Consider the following 15,591-nt stretch of genomic DNA (forward strand, 5'->3'; position numbering starts at 1 on the left):
TATAAGAAAATTCTAACATATAAGAAAAATATAACATATAAGATGTCTTCATTTTTGTATTTTAAAGTTATTTTAAAAAGAAATATATAACATATAAGGTTTCCTATTTTTTGTATTTTAAAGTCATTTTAAAAAATTCAAAATATAACATATAAGAAAAAATCTAATTTTTTTATTATATGGTTAATGTGATTGTTTAATTTTTTTTAATAATATAAATTTAAACAAAAATGAAGAATGATGCAAAAATTGTTATCAAATCTTTATTATTCATAATCATTAATTGTCATATATATGTAAATCATATTAGGTAATTCCGTAGCTTTTATTTAAGGAAAGAATACACACTTCCTATATTTTAGGTTAATATAATGTTCTCTAGTGTTATATAATTATGGAATAATGTGATACCATTAGATTAAACTATACTTTATATTAGATGCTCTATAATTCTTTGAAATGAAATTTACAAGGCATTTAGAGTGCCACCTAGGATTTGGGGTTTTTTAATTAATACAAAATTAAGGTTTTAATTTTTCAAATGCTTCTCAATTAATATACAGGGGATTAACTATTCCCATTAATTTTCTATGCCACCATTTGGACCCTTGATTTCAGGATAAATTATTATCCTTTTTGAACATGTTTGCATCCGCAACCAAACCCGTCTAACTAATGATCTTCCCCATCTTCACTGCCGAAAGCAAACCCTCTTTATTTTCCGTCCCTAACGAGAATAACGTTTGAGTTGCAGTCGTAGAACGTCAAAACGAGGTGCCTCAAATCTCTTTACATCCTCATGTCAACCCATGATCAAACCGCTATTTTGTTACTTTATTATTTATTTATTTTACCTTTTATATGTCTCCCGAATAAAAATTCTCTAGTTTTGCTTTTGCTTGTCACCAACTTGGTGGCAATGGTAGATGGAAAACTCATCGTTCTTGGCCTCAGCAACTCCATACACAATCTTCCAATCACTTGTCAATCATGGAGATTATTTTCTAGATTCGCCCTTGCTTGACACCAACTTGGTAGTAATGGTGAGAAATCGCTTCTCTTGTCAATCATTAAGATTTTTGTCTTTAAATTTCATTAGATCTTTTCTTTATTGTCAAAGATATAGTGTCACGAGACTTGCGTCTTAATTTGTTACCACTAAAGAATTTGGATTATCAGAGTGCCACATAAAGGAAGAAAATTCTATACCATTAACGACAGTAATTCCAAATATGGAACCCTTAATGTTATTTAAGTATAGATATGATCATCATATAATACAGATTTAAAAATTGCAATATTAAGTTATTATATATTTGTATAGAGGTGGACAAAGAAATGGGATATGTTACGGGTCAAGGTGATCCACACAAGCTGCTGAAACTGATGGCCTTAGTAAAAACTGGAAGGCATCATCAAACCTCATTTTTCGGCCAATTAACGCCTTACTGGCCTGGCGATATGAGCTACCTTCCTTCATCGTCTTGCACTTGGTTAATTACATTTCATGAAAAAAGCTTCAGTGCTCCTTTTGTATGGGAACCCCACTTTGATTTGAGGATTCATATTCTTTTCTATATAAAGTATAAACAGATTTTCATCCGTATCCAAACGTGGCAATGATATTACCCATCTTCAGCTAAGAAACGCCACCCTCATCAGCTGCCTTATTTTATTTTATTTTTAAACACTTTTTCGTCACATATATTGCGAGGAACGAAGTTTCTTTAGAACAAGTGTAGAAACTAGAAAGTAGTTTTCGAAGTAGAAAAAAAGACAAAAGCAACTGGATAAACAAAACAAAATCATAATTAAACAAACTCACTAGCAAGTCACAATCTTATCAGACGAGATTAAACAGGAATCATCATAACAAAGAGGGAACAAGTCAAAACATCTCAAGAGTACATAAAAAGCAATGAATTCAATATCTTAAGACAAGACATATAAAAGGTTTAGTTAAGCCAAGTGCTTGGCAATAGTAGACTGAAGCTCATCTTTCTTGGCTCCAACAACTTTGTCCACAATCTTCCCTTCTTTCATGAACATGAATGTTGGCATCGACTCAATCGCCCAGTCACTCGCCACTGACTGTTCCATCATAAATAAAAACGTAATTTGTTAGATCTTTGGTCATAGTGAATTATAAAACAATCTCTCTCAACAAAGAAGATGAATAAAGAGTCGGGTGATATTTGTTTTGTTACCTTTAGTTCATCAATATCAACCTTGAGGAACATCACATTAGGGAGTTTCTTAGCCAAATCAGCAAAGAATGGAGCTATGAAACGACATGGCCCACACCAAGACGCCGTGAAATCAACCACCACCTTCAACAATTTAACCAACTCATGGATCATTTCATTGAGAAAAATGTAACAATACAACCATAGATGCCAATAATGTCATAACAATGTTATAACTAAAATAGGTTTGTATCACATATAATATAGTCGCGGTATTTGCTTCCAGGGTAAAACATTTTTTCTAGGGTCCTTTATTTTCACAGAAGCATATATCGCTACCTCTCGTCAATAAGATCTACTATAATACCCTAGAATCTAATATATGAATGGTAATGCTGAAAAAGAAAGAAAAGATTTCAAATTCTATATACGTATTGATACGTCCTACATTAATTCATATATGGTGACATGGTGTGCCAAGCATGCATTCAGATCGGTAAGAATCAAACGTATTGTATTGCGAGACGATGAAACAGATCGAGACTATAAAAATCAAACCAATCAAATCTATAGGATAAGAGACAGACAAACCCATATCTCAACAACACCAAATCAAATAAAAAGATGGAAGAGGAAGAAGGGAGAAAAGGCCAGATTACAAGAGTTTTAGAGTCATTGCCCTTTTGGAGTTGTTCATTCCATGCCTCCACGGTGTGACATGCGATCACTTGTCCTTCTTCACCAGCCATCTTTCGCTTTCTTTCCACAGATCTGCTCTGTCTCTTTGTGTTCTGTTTATGTTTCTCCTCTTCCTTTTTCAAATTTAGGATGCCAGGACACCTAAAATTACAGCTTTGCCATCAATATATTTTGTTCTCTCCATTATTTAACGCGTGATTTTATTTTCCATAACTACACCCACTAAATATGCTACCTTTCCTTCTTCACCCAAATCATAAATATTCCCACTTTCTTCTTACAACTTTTAGAGTAATTGCACTTCCTGTACAAAACTAAGTGCATATTTGCACAGGAAGGAAAGCATTTTTTTTCGCTGATGTGTATTTTTTTAATTACATTGCTACCCCTGTATAAAACTATTACCTATAACCTCGTCAATTCAGTAAAGCTCTTTCAATGTTTATTCTTTTGTTTTTTGCTAAGTATGTGAATATCATTAGAAAATGAGAAGTTTTATTTGTACAAAATGTTTAAGCGGACTAGCCCCTCTCTGGCAAAAAAGAAAAACAGAGAAAGACTACAAGGTACTAACTACTAGGTAGGTTAGTTTGATCACTCATACTTCAGCCAAAGTCTCATTAGGTTACTGAACTTTTTGAGGTTCTTCCTTGCAATGATGGAGTTACGAACGAGTCTATCAATCTTTTTGAAAGTATGCGACACCGGCGTTGAGATCGAGTTATGCAACCTGTTATTACGCTCCCACCAGAGTGAATAGACAGTCGCCTGAGCAGCTAACCGACGAAGCGTGAGGGGACATACATTGTCTCTCAAACCAAGCCAGTCCATACAATCTTTATTCTTTCCCTTTGTTCACTTCGCCTCTCTCTCTCTCTCTTTAGTCTCTACAAATTCACAGCAAAAATAAAAGCTTCGATTTTTGTTTCCATCTTTGCAAAAAAAAGAAGCTTTGTAGTTATCTGTTTGGGCTCATCCGTTTTTTTTGCTCCGGGATCTCATTTTCCGGTTTCAGATAAAGACAAAAGCTTAAAGCTTCCTCCGGTTTTGTCTTCGGGGTACTCTCAATCTCCACCTTTAAAGCCTCAATCTTTTGTATTAATGGAGCAGCACACGAGTAAAATCTTCTGTGTTTTTGTTTCTTCTCTTTCTTTGTCTCTTCCTCTAGTTTCATGGGTTCTTGTCTAAATAACTATACATATATAAGGTCGCGGGTTCGATACCCGCCGGGAGCAGCTAAATTATCATTTTTCTTACAAAAAAAAATAACTATACATATATGTATCTATGTATGTATAGGTCTGTGTCTGTGCATGTGCAGTTTATATAATCTTTGTATCATTTTGTGTTTTAATTTTGTTTTCTTTCATGGTCATGATTTTTGCAGGTTGAATAACAAAGCCAAGAAGAAAGGATCATCTCCCCACCTGACTCCTGCTCCGCCGATCGCTTGCACACCATTTTTTTGTTTTATTTCTCAGGGGAATTTTGTATGTATATCTGGCTAAACAACCATTTTAATCATATCTATTGCGATTTGTTAAAGATTTAATTCTATGTTTAGCCGGACATCTATATCTAATCATATGTTTTGTGATTTATTAGAGAGTTAATTTTTTTGTTTATCCGAATTGATAAAAAATAACAACCACCAATTGATATAATAACCGGTAAATATAAATTAAATACTAGTTAACATGAAAAGTATCTAGATAAATTAGAATATAACAATGCTAATTTAAAAATGATCCATATAAGTGATATTATATTCAGCTAACTTACATATTAACTATATATCCATCTAATTTTAAATTGATTCATATATGTGAAATTATATCCTGCTAACTTACATATTACATATGAATAAAAGCATCTCCAATGTATTACTCTTTTTTCTACTCCAAAATGGAGTAACTTCAAAATAGAGTTAAGCTTTACTTCAATGTATTACTCCATTTTCTACTCCAAAATAGAATATTCCTAATATTTTAAATTTTATATTTATTTAAAAATTAATAATATCACCTTTCATTTATATTATTTGCAAAATAGTCCATTTTCAGATTGTAATAATTATATTAAATACAATATTAACCACAATTAATTTTTTATTATATAAATACTCGACAAGGTTTATAAAGAAAACATTTATTACATTAAAAATTACATTACATAGCTTAAACACAATAATACATCAACTTAAATTATTCATTAGAATTAGTATAATTTTCCCACAAATGATCAACTAATGCATTTCGAAGTAAAAAATGAGCTTCTTTATTTTTGATTTTTCTGAAATGGGAAAGAAACTCTTGTATCCGAGCATATATTCAAGCTCAACAAGCACAAATTTTACAAAATCGAAGTCTTCAACAACAAGATCAGCAAGCTCCTCCTCCATCTACATCGTTTGGACAATATTTTAATAACTTTAATGGATCCGGAGGTGATTTACCGGATTATTAAGCAATTATCTTTGTTGTAAGATTTATTTTATGTTATTTCTTTTGTATGGTGCTTATCTTTTATTTTTTATATGTATGATATGTTATGTTTTATATTATATATATTTTGTTGCATAAAATAGTTCATTAGATGGCTATATATATAATTAAGAAATGTTAACGGTAAATTTTATAATATATATAGTAAAATAATATTAATATACTTATTTATAACAATTTTACTGAAAATGAAAATATTTAAATGTGAATGACCATTTTATAAATAAAAAAGTTTAACTCCATTTTGGAGTAATGAGTTGGTTTAATTATGTCTATTACTCTATTTTGTAGTGGATTTTGGAGTAGAGTTCGAGATGATTTTACTGCAACATGGAGTTTGGAGTGGGTTTTGAAGTAGGGTCGGTGATGTTCTAACTGTGTTTGAAAAAATGGGCAAATGGTAAAATACTCCCGACAAAAGCTACTGGCAACCATGTTTTTTGTGTTTTTCCATCCTTACAAATTTATTACTTATTGTGTAATTTTGTTGCAAATCGCTCCAACTTTTATTCTCTGACAATTTACACCCCTTTTAAAAAGTTTTAACTCACAAAAAAACAAATTAGTGACAAGGACCTTGCCATTATCCCACAGTCAAAACAGTATGAATGAAGATATTTTTATGTCAAACCAAATAAACATCATAACCTTGTGTGTGTCTTTTCTCAGTTCTTCATCCCATGTTGGCTCTTTCTCATGAGTCAGAAAAAAAGAGTGTCTTCTTGTTCGTATCTGCTCTCACCAATGAACAATACAGTAAACAAAAGAGAGAGATATGATACTCTATATATTATTTGATTTTTTTTTTGAAAAAGCAATGATGTGTCATCACTACAATATTTTTCAGGGAGAATTGCCAAGTGTGACTCAAAACTTGGAGTCAAACCCAAAACAATACCCCAACTTGGGTCAAAGGCAAAAGTAACCTAAAAGGCTATTGAAATTACAACTATCCCCTTGTGACCAAACAAAAAAACGGAATTCTTTTTACGTTTCTACCCCTCGCAAGTCGTCTGTTTAGACGACTTGAAAATAAGTCGTCCAGACGACTTAACTGAAAGTCGTCTGGACAGTTAGTCTTAAACATAATTTAAAAATTTTGTAAAAAATATTTTGATAAGTGAAAAATGGGAATTATGTAATTAACATATGTCTTAGGAGGTATAAATTAAGATATAACAAATTTCAATTGTTTTCAGCATAGATGAGTGAAAGTAGTGAGTCATGATATTCTTAAGTTTATGTTTCATCAACATATGTTGTAGTATTGTATGTGTTCTTAGGGTTAGATTTTGGAAAGCATTAAAACCGTTTTTGAAAATTTTTAAAATTACTTATGCGTGTTCATTTCTGTGTATAGTAAACACTATTTAAGTATAATTTGATTTTATAACGTGGTTAGTTAGTTAATCTAGTCATTTTAGTTTAGGGGTTCATTTTAGGGTCTAGGACGACTTAATATTTTGTCGTCTGAAAACAGACGACTAAATATTAAGTCGTCTGTTGTACATTATCAGCCAGAATAAGTCGTCTAAACCGGACCAAACCTTAAAGTTTACCAATGTAATTTTAAAGCTAACCGGATTATTTACCCAATATATAAGGTGATTTTTATTTTTTTTGTTTCATTTTTCGCGAAATTCAGAAACCCTAACAGTTCTCCCTCTCAAAGGCGATTTCGAATTCCCACGATTTCCGAACAAACCATCGTTCTCAACATCGGCTATCTATCTCACTTCATTCTCACCGTTGTCGCCGCAGCTTCTTCTAACCCTAGCCGCGCCGATTCCTCTAAACCCTAGCGCCGCCGATTCCACTATTTCCGAACAAACCGTCGCCCTCGCCACCGTGGTCACCAACGTTCTAAACACTAGCGCCGCCGCTTCTTCTAAACCCTAGCGCCGCCGCTTCTTCTCTGTAAACCTTAGCGCCGTTTCTCTGTAAACCCTAACGCCGCTAAGTCATCAATCTCGAGGAAAAGATGAACATAAAACGTTGTCTCTATCAATTTACTCATTCTCACCGTTTCACGTTTATTTTTTCAGATCTATAACCGCAATGACGAGTACTCCAACTCCTTCTGCGACTGGAAGACTTGTAAGTAATTTAAGTCGTCTACTAAGTCGTCTGGACTTATATTGTTGTCTTTGATTATTTTGCAGACAAAAAGGATGGATATTCCAGAACTCCCCCGTAGGTTATACACATCAGGGGAAGAACCAGAAGCCCACAATAGCATTTCGTATCATACGGATAACAGCAAGTTGCATACTGCTCTTAGGAAAGCTCTTACTGATGACGAATTTGAAGAGCTCAAGGAGTCGAGTTTGGGAGTTTTCATCAAGTTCAAGGAGCAGGGATTTGGTTGGGCTTCAAGGCTGGTTCACTACATGCTCAGTTTCAAGCTGGACATTAAGAAGAAGTATGAGATGTGGTCTCTCGTTGGTCCAGAACCTTTGAGGTTTTCACTGTTAGAGTTTGAAAACCTCACTGGTCTAAACTGCGAGTACATCGAGGACCTTGAGACACCAAAATGTGACGTTACCCCAGAGATGGTTTCTTTCTGGGGGATGCTGGGAGTTCATCTGGAAGCTGGGCCAACTACTGATCAGATAATAGCAGCACTGAAGAGATGCGGGGATTGGTCCAGGGAAGATCGCAAGCGGCTCGCGTACCTCTCCATCTTCACTGGATTCATTGAAGGGAGAAAGTTTTCAACCGCTACACGATCTACTCTGGCAAGGCTAGTGATGGATTTAGAACGGTTTGAGAATTATCCATGGGGGAGAGTCGCGTTTAAGGTGCTGATGGACTCTTTGTGGAACAAAGAAATTGCTGGCTGTTACACCGTGGATGGGTTTATACAAGTTCTTCAGGTCTAGACGTACACAGCTATGCCGGAATTGGGTGCTAGTATTGGTGGTCCCAGAGCAGACAGTCCGTCTCCACCGATACTGGCTTACGAGGGCAGCAGAGGCCGCAGATCAATGAAAGCTGCTATCTTGAGTCAGGTATTTACTTCAATCCAAAAGACTGCGCAGACGACTTATTATAAGTCGTCTGGAAAGTCTTCCATCTGGACGACTTATTAGACGACTTATAATAAGGCGTCTGGAAAGTCTTCCCAGCTGGACGACTTATCGGACGACTTAATTAAGTCGTCTGGAAAGTCTTCCATCTGGACGACTTATTAGACGACTTATAATAAGGCGTCTGGAAAGTCTTCCCAGCTGGACGACTTATCGGACACGGAAAATGGAGAAGACTAGATCTGGTCAAGGCACGGAAAATGGAGAAGACTAGTCAAGATGTCCAGGTTCATCCGAACCAGATGGATGCACGGGGTAAAGATAAGGACGCTTGCGGGACTGTCCGGATGGTCCGCCAGATAAGAATGCATGTCCGTCTTTGGTTTCTTCACGACCCAAGCTAAGTCTGGCTCGACCGTGGGTTTTAGAATGTCGAGTTGGTCGGAGAAGACGGGCTGTGGTTCGGTCGGTTAGGTCGTCTGGACGTGGTTCCAGCCGAAGCTCCAATCGGGACGCACGCGGAACGGCTTGGTCAGTCTGATCGGTACGGTCGGATGAACGAACCTCGGTCAAATTGTTCAGAACGTCCTGATCTCCATGCTGGTTGGCTCCAATGGACTGATCCACGAACCAGGGCACATCACTTGGTCATCCCAGCTCCACTGTCGGGCTCTTTGGCTCACTGTGGTGGGCTGAGCTTTGGTCTATTTGGTAGGTTAGGAAGATCGATGACAAGATGTGGCTCTCTCTGCGCCCGCTGTTCTGCTTGGCTCGCATTACATTCCGAAGTCGAGCCTAATAAGTGTGATTCTATTTATCTTAGGACTAGCCAGGTGGCGCCATAAAGGGTTTGTAGAGGCGAGTTGTAGTTGGATGCTCTCGGTGTTCTGTGTCTACCTCTACCGGTGGTGGAGTTGAGACTTGGGCTCCAGTGACTAGGTTTTGGTGAAGCTGTGCAAGATAGGGACCAATCATCTGGAGTAGCGCTGCGGGCAAGCCAATTTCTACCAAAGCGTGGTCTCATGGTATATCAAAGGTTTCGTTCTCATGTGGCAACGCTAACCACTCCGTCAAGCTCCTACTGTGCTTAACTCTACTTGTTCTTTATTTACTACTTTTATAATTGTCCTTAGATGTTTACGAGTTGCTTTTTCTTCTCTTCTTTGTCGTTGCTTTAGGTTTAATTTCTTCTGCTACTAGTTTTCTACTTTTGATATAAGGTAAATTTATTTCATTATTAAAAAAAGAAGCTATTTCATTGTTCGTAACTCTCCCTTAAAATGTAATAAACGTTTTAATAACCAATATCATAATTTTATTAAGTATCTGATCTATTAAAATATAAATCATGATTTTTTTCATGTGTGATATTTTATTTGGACCATCATTTAGAAATTTTATTAAATGTATTTCCTTAATGCTAATAATATATAATATTTTTAACTACTCAAATCATAATATTTTAATTTAATATATATATATATATATATATATATATATATTTAAAAATTCTAAGAAATCTGTTGAAAAAGATTATAACAAGATCTTAATTTTCAAGAACTGTATATAAATATTTTCACTAATTTCGTAATTAGTAATGAAATGTTATTATACATATATATATATATATATTCAGTTATCTTTTATAAAATGAAAAAAAATTCTATCCTATTTTATCTATTTTATAATAATATATATTGTTTTAAAAGAAAACCATTATATTGAACTAAATATGATAAAATTATTTTAAATTGATAAGTTATTATATTTTATTTTCATAAATATAAAACATTTATGCTAAAAATATAATATGTTGGTAGAACGGTTAACATTAGTAAAATATACAATACATGTACACAAAATTAACCTATCTTAAAAAAAATTATATACAATAATTTATTATTTAAAATGAATAAACATAAAAATTGCTAAAGGAAATCTACCGCTTTGAATTACGGGTCGTGATCATAATAAATTAAATAAAAAATATTTTTTTCATGCATAAAAAAATTTGTTTAATAACCAAACACAAATTCAATAGAACAAATATATAATAAGAAGCAACATATATATGTAATGATTTGAAATAATTAATTAATTTACAGCATGAAAACTATAAAATTATTTTATTTGAAATATTATATAAACATTTAAATATATGAGTAACATTAAAAATATATACTAATTATGTAAAACAAATATCTATATATGCAAATATGAAAATAAATACCCGCACGAATCTAGTTTAAGTTATAAAGCATATTGTTTGACTTTTAAAATTAATGTAAGCAAAATTGTTTTATCACAAAGCTAGCAAGTTGAATTCTCACTGAAACGCTGACAAAAAGAAAAGAATTCTCACTGAAACAATATACATCATCGAAACACAAGTGGTATGCAAGTTGGTTTCTCACCGAAACAATACAAAAATCCTACTTTCGGTACTTTTTCATGAGGACACATGTTAAATGCTTTCGAGTTTCATATGGACAAAAACAAAAATCATGTACATGAAATCCGTGGTGGCTAGAGCAACTTGAATTTTTTTGTTCTTTTTTGTTTTGCTAAAATTTTGGTGTAGAGCAACTTGAAATTGAGTTGGAATTCATTACTTAAGACTAATATAACTTCTTTATTTTAGAGCATTTGCACTATATATAAATATGGCCATAGTTTTCACCAAAAAAATGGCCATAGTTAAAAAAATCAATTTTTTTACCAACTTTCGAAGAGAGTTCTATCACCTATATGTTATGAACGGCGAGATTTGTGTTTATGTAGATGCAAATAGTTATACATGTAGACAATCGGTCCTAAATTTTTTAAGGCCACAAGGCCAAAACAGAAAAAAATGGCTGAAAAATTGAAAAAAGAATTTTTTTTTTTTTTTTGTCACCAAATTGAAAAAAGAATTATGCACATAATAATGGTATTTGAACCCTGCATCTAATGTAGATGTATTGAACAACTAACTGACCACTAAACAATTGACACGTTTGAAAACTTTGCGGCCGGTTATATACTTAATAAATGGCAGCCGCAAGCCCATGCTTTATCCGTTTCATGCCAGGGGCGGCTCATGTATGTAGAGGAATAGAAGTTGGTTAAATTCATCTAAACATTTACTATTTTGATGATGTAAGAGTTAATGGATCATTAAACATTTTCCTAAATTTATCATCTGAGTTGAAAATATAGAAAACAATTCAACTCATTCACTTTAAAACTGACATTTAACTGGTTAAATATAGGTTTTCTATCATTTAGCTTCTGTGGAACAATCCATTTTATTTTTTGAAACACGAACGGTTCATTTTGTTTGAAACACGAACGGTTCATTTTTTCATACTATGAAATATGTTCACGAAGAAATCTACATCGAATAGATCCTTTTTTCTGCTTAATATATCGAATAGACTTCCAATTCACTCATATAAATATGTGATCTATTATACCGAATTATAGTACTTTTTACTTGAGACGAAAATAACCAATATGTCCATTTATTAGATAACAACTAAATGAGTATGGTTTTTAAAGTACACTGAATGCTAAATTTCAAAAAAAAGAATGTTGTTATTACCTTTTGTTTAGTTTAATAGTAATTCATTTAAAACAAAAATTCATCATAACCATTTACCAGATCAAGAAAATATAAATATATAAATAAAGTTTTTCCCTCAAGAAGAATATTTTTAAAATGTTTTTAGGAATAAGGCAGTATATTGTGGAAGGATGATCCAGAAAAGAAACAAAGTTGAGCATAACAAGGCAGCATGAGTCTAAAATTGTACCATCAGATTTGCAGCCTCAAACAACGGACCGATGATGGCAATTTAGGTTTTGTCGGCACCAAGAAAATAACTACATCACCAAAATAAAACGATAATCGTGTGTTTGTTGACGAAAAACAGTAATCTTCCACCATCTTTCGGTTAAAACTTAAAAAAAAAAAAAAAAAAAAAAACTTAAATTTTTTTTAAGAATAAGACACTCATACGTAAAATTTTGAAATATGCCTGCTGTTGAGATTTTTTTTTTTAAGAAGTCAAACAAGTGATGGCAAAAAAAGAGGCGAGGAATCAGCAGTTATGGCATGTGCGTTAAAAAAGAAAACACAAAGCAGACAAACTATTTATCAACACCGCCACACGACCAATCTGCCAATGACTTCGCAACTATTTACACTTTCCTCGCCGTAATCGCATCTTTTTGACAAGTCAACACTCTTCATACGTTACCTTTTTTCACAAAAGCATTCATTATAACACCACCCAAAAAGTCAAATCTAAATACGTTCCTCGTTCGTTCTATAAACGCCTTTCTTTTTTTTTTTGTACACAAACGCCTTTCAATAATGAATAGGTACAGCTATCCAAAAAGAGTTACAAATATTTGTATTTTCCGTGTTGACTTTTGTAATAATTCTGAATATTTCCCCAATCCGTTATATTTAAAACCCAACCATCTTCTCTTCAAACCAATTCACATCTCCTAAATCTCAACTACTACACTTTGAAGCAAAACTTTCATTTTAAAGATTCTTTCGTTGGTCGATTTGTTCATAGTTTTTTAATATTTTCCGGCGAGTAAATGGATCAAGAGATAGAGATTCCTACTTTCTTTCTATGTCCGATCTCTCTAGATATCATGAAGGACCCGGTGATAGTTTCCACCGGAATAACCTACGACAGAGACAGCATCGAGAAGTGGCTCTTCACCGGTAAGAAAAACACATGTCCGGTCACAAAACAAGTTATAACCGAAACTGATCTCACACCAAACCATACTCTACGCCGTTTAATCCAATCTTGGTGTACTCTCAACGCATCCCACGGCATCGAGAGGATCCCAACCCCAAAACCTCCTATCTCTAAATCCGAGATCGAAAAGCTCATCAAAGATTCATCATCTTCACATCAAAACCAAGTCAAATGCCTCAAAAGACTTCGTCAAATAGTGTCCGAGAATACAACGAACAAGCGGTGCTTAGAAGCTGCAAATGTTCCAGAGTTCTTGGCCAAGATCGTCAGCAACTCGGTAGATAGTTACAACTCTCCTTCTCCTTCACTTTCTTCGTCGAATCTCAACGATCTTTGTCAGTCAAACATGCTAGAGAATCGGTTTGATTCTTCTAGGAGCTTAATGGACGAAGCTTTAAGCTTGCTCTATCATCTCGACACATCGGAGACGGCCCGGAAGAGTCTTTTAAACAACAAGAAGGGAACAAATCTTGTGAAAACGTTGACTAAGATTATGCAACGGGGGATCTACGAGTCAAGAGCCTATGCGACTTTTCTTCTCAAGAAGATTCTTGAAGTTGCGGATCCAATGCAGATCATATTGTTGGAACGTGAGCTTTTCAACGAGGTGGTTCAGATCTTGCATGACCAGATCTCTCACAAGGCAACGAAATCAGCAATGCAGATCTTGGTGATTATATGTCCATGGGGAAGGAATAGACACAAGGCTGTGGAAGCTGGAGCGATCTCGATGATTATTGAGCTCTTGATGGATGAGACTTTCTCATCTGAGAGAAGGACTTTGGAGATGGCTATGGTGGTTCTTGATATGTTATGTCAGTGTGCAGAAGGAAGAGCTGAGTTCTTGAATCATTGTGCGGCTATTGCGGTTGTGTCTAAGAAGATACTTAGGGTCTCTCAGATAACTAGTGAAAGGGCGGTTAGGGTTTTGCTTTCTATTGGGAGGTTTTGTGCGACGCCTTCTCTATTGCAGGATATGTTGCAACTGGGAGTTGTGGCGAAGATGTGTCTTGTACTTCAAGTGAGTTGCGGGAACAAGACTAAAGAAAAGGCTAAAGAATTGCTTAAGCTTCACGCTAGGGTTTGGAGGGAGTCACCTTGTGTCCCAAGAAACTTGTATGCTTCGTATCCAGCTTGAACATCAAGATAGAAGAACCTACTTATATGTTTGATTAATTCTCATCAGATACAAACAATTCTTTGGGAGTTAGTATAAGTTCATTTAAAAGCAAACAAAATAGTGGTTTATTTTTACCCAAGTTCAGAATTTCTTTTGCTTTTGTAATATCATTCAATTGTAGATAATAGTCGGGTGTTATATGAAATTATTAGAGACTGCAAAGAAATAAATGGAATCACAAGTTGCATGGCTACAGGTTCCCACCAGGGCCCGTGCACACCATGTAATAAAAAAAGACTTTTGCCTTAGGCCCCTAAATAAGTATAGTTTTTTTGGGGTTCCAATTTACAAAATGTTTGTTACAAAATGTTTATGTGTGATGAAAGGCCCCTTGTTTAATTCTCCCTCACTACAATTACTCGGGATCGTTACCCGCGCCAAGGCGCGGAGTTTTTGCATTTTAATCTATTTTTGTCTTTTGTTTACTAATCTAGCATTCAGTTTTTCAATGCATTTTATTTTCACCATCTCTTCTTGTCTTGTTTACATTTGTTTTCACGTTCTGTCGTTTGATTTGTCTTAGTTTTAGCTTGTGTAATAACTTAACTCTACTCATTCTTCTTTCATTCTTTATTGATTGATATTTTTATCTCACTTAGCTCTGTGTTGCCACTAATTTGCTCGAATCATTTTTCATCATCTGCTTCGTATTCTTTTTCATATTCATTAACTATTATCTCCAATCTCTTTAAATCCTAAAAATCCTACATGTTCTTTTGTTTATTAAATCACATATTAAATATTGTTGAAACTGTTTATTTATTCTAATAAATCCTTACGATTATAACTAAGATGATATGGATAAAAGACTGATTATAATTTAGTTGAAATTAAAGTCTAAAGTAGAAGTTATTAAACTTGTAATCCTTCTTTTTGTCATCCAAGATAGTTTTAGTCAAATCAATTATATAGATTTAGAAAACCCATAAGCTATTTCAATCCCAAACAACCAAAAAACAGACGCATTTGTTATTGACGCTGCGGCGGGTTTCTTTTACTATAAACATAATTGCTTGTCACAACTGTTAATAAACCCAAATGTGTTTACAAAAGCTACCCATATAAGAGTTTCATACTCATTTCTCTTTCTCTAGTCATCTCCTATGTTAGTAGCTATCATAATACAATCATCAAACAAAGGACATATCTCTTGGTTCCATATAGAATATGCAAAAGGACTGTTTTCTGCAGACTCCATGATCACTGAGTATTATAAATATCAAACTCTGT

The 15,591-nt window shown here is 34.1% G+C and overlaps 2 protein-coding genes and 1 long non-coding RNA gene across 3 annotated transcripts; 2 read left to right on the forward strand and 1 right to left on the reverse strand.

Moving 5' to 3' along the window:
* Window positions 1–1,789: 1,789 nt before the first annotated feature.
* LOC106310212 (thioredoxin H1) lies at window positions 1,790–3,084 on the reverse strand. The gene is made up of 3 exons (XM_013747443.1): window positions 2,846–3,084; window positions 2,208–2,330; window positions 1,790–2,091 (listed from the first exon to the last, which is right to left on the reverse strand). Exons 1-3 carry the CDS (start codon window positions 2,933–2,935, stop codon window positions 1,960–1,962), a joined length of 345 nt encoding a protein of 114 aa, XP_013602897.1. The 5' UTR covers window positions 2,936–3,084; the 3' UTR covers window positions 1,790–1,959.
* Window positions 3,085–3,427: 343 nt separating this feature from the next.
* Window positions 3,428–4,448, forward strand: LOC106311038. The gene is made up of 2 exons (XR_001263911.1): window positions 3,428–3,943; window positions 4,273–4,448. It is a non-coding gene; the product is annotated as an uncharacterized LOC106311038 (long non-coding RNA).
* An 8,434-nt stretch (window positions 4,449–12,882) lies between these two features.
* On the forward strand, window positions 12,883–14,445 carry LOC106308067 (E3 ubiquitin-protein ligase PUB22). Its single transcript, XM_013745186.1, has one exon. It carries the CDS (start codon window positions 13,012–13,014, stop codon window positions 14,317–14,319), a length of 1,308 nt encoding a protein of 435 aa, XP_013600640.1. The 5' UTR covers window positions 12,883–13,011; the 3' UTR covers window positions 14,320–14,445.
* Window positions 14,446–15,591: the final 1,146 nt, after the last annotated feature.

This window comes from Brassica oleracea, chromosome C8, assembly GCF_000695525.1.
Source record: "Brassica oleracea var. oleracea cultivar TO1000 chromosome C8, BOL, whole genome shotgun sequence".
Lineage (NCBI taxonomy): Eukaryota > Viridiplantae > Streptophyta > Magnoliopsida > Brassicales > Brassicaceae > Brassica > Brassica oleracea.

What these genes read in the sequence shown, in the direction of transcription:
- LOC106308067 (XM_013745186.1), top strand. Translation starts at nt 13,012, where the DNA reads ATGGATCAAGAGATAGAGATTCCTACTTTCTTTCTATGTCCGATCTCT.
- LOC106310212 (XM_013747443.1), bottom strand. Translation starts at nt 2,935, where the DNA reads ATGGCTGGTGAAGAAGGACAAGTGATCGCATGTCACACCGTGGAGGCA. An exon ending in GCAATGACTCTAAAACTCTT is followed by an intron (nt 2,331 to 2,845) that starts GTAATCTGGCCT and finishes AAATTGTTGAAG; the next exon opens with GTGGTGGTTGATTTCACGGC. An exon ending in TTGATATTGATGAACTAAAG is followed by an intron (nt 2,092 to 2,207) that starts GTAACAAAACAA and finishes ATGATGGAACAG; the next exon opens with TCAGTGGCGAGTGACTGGGC.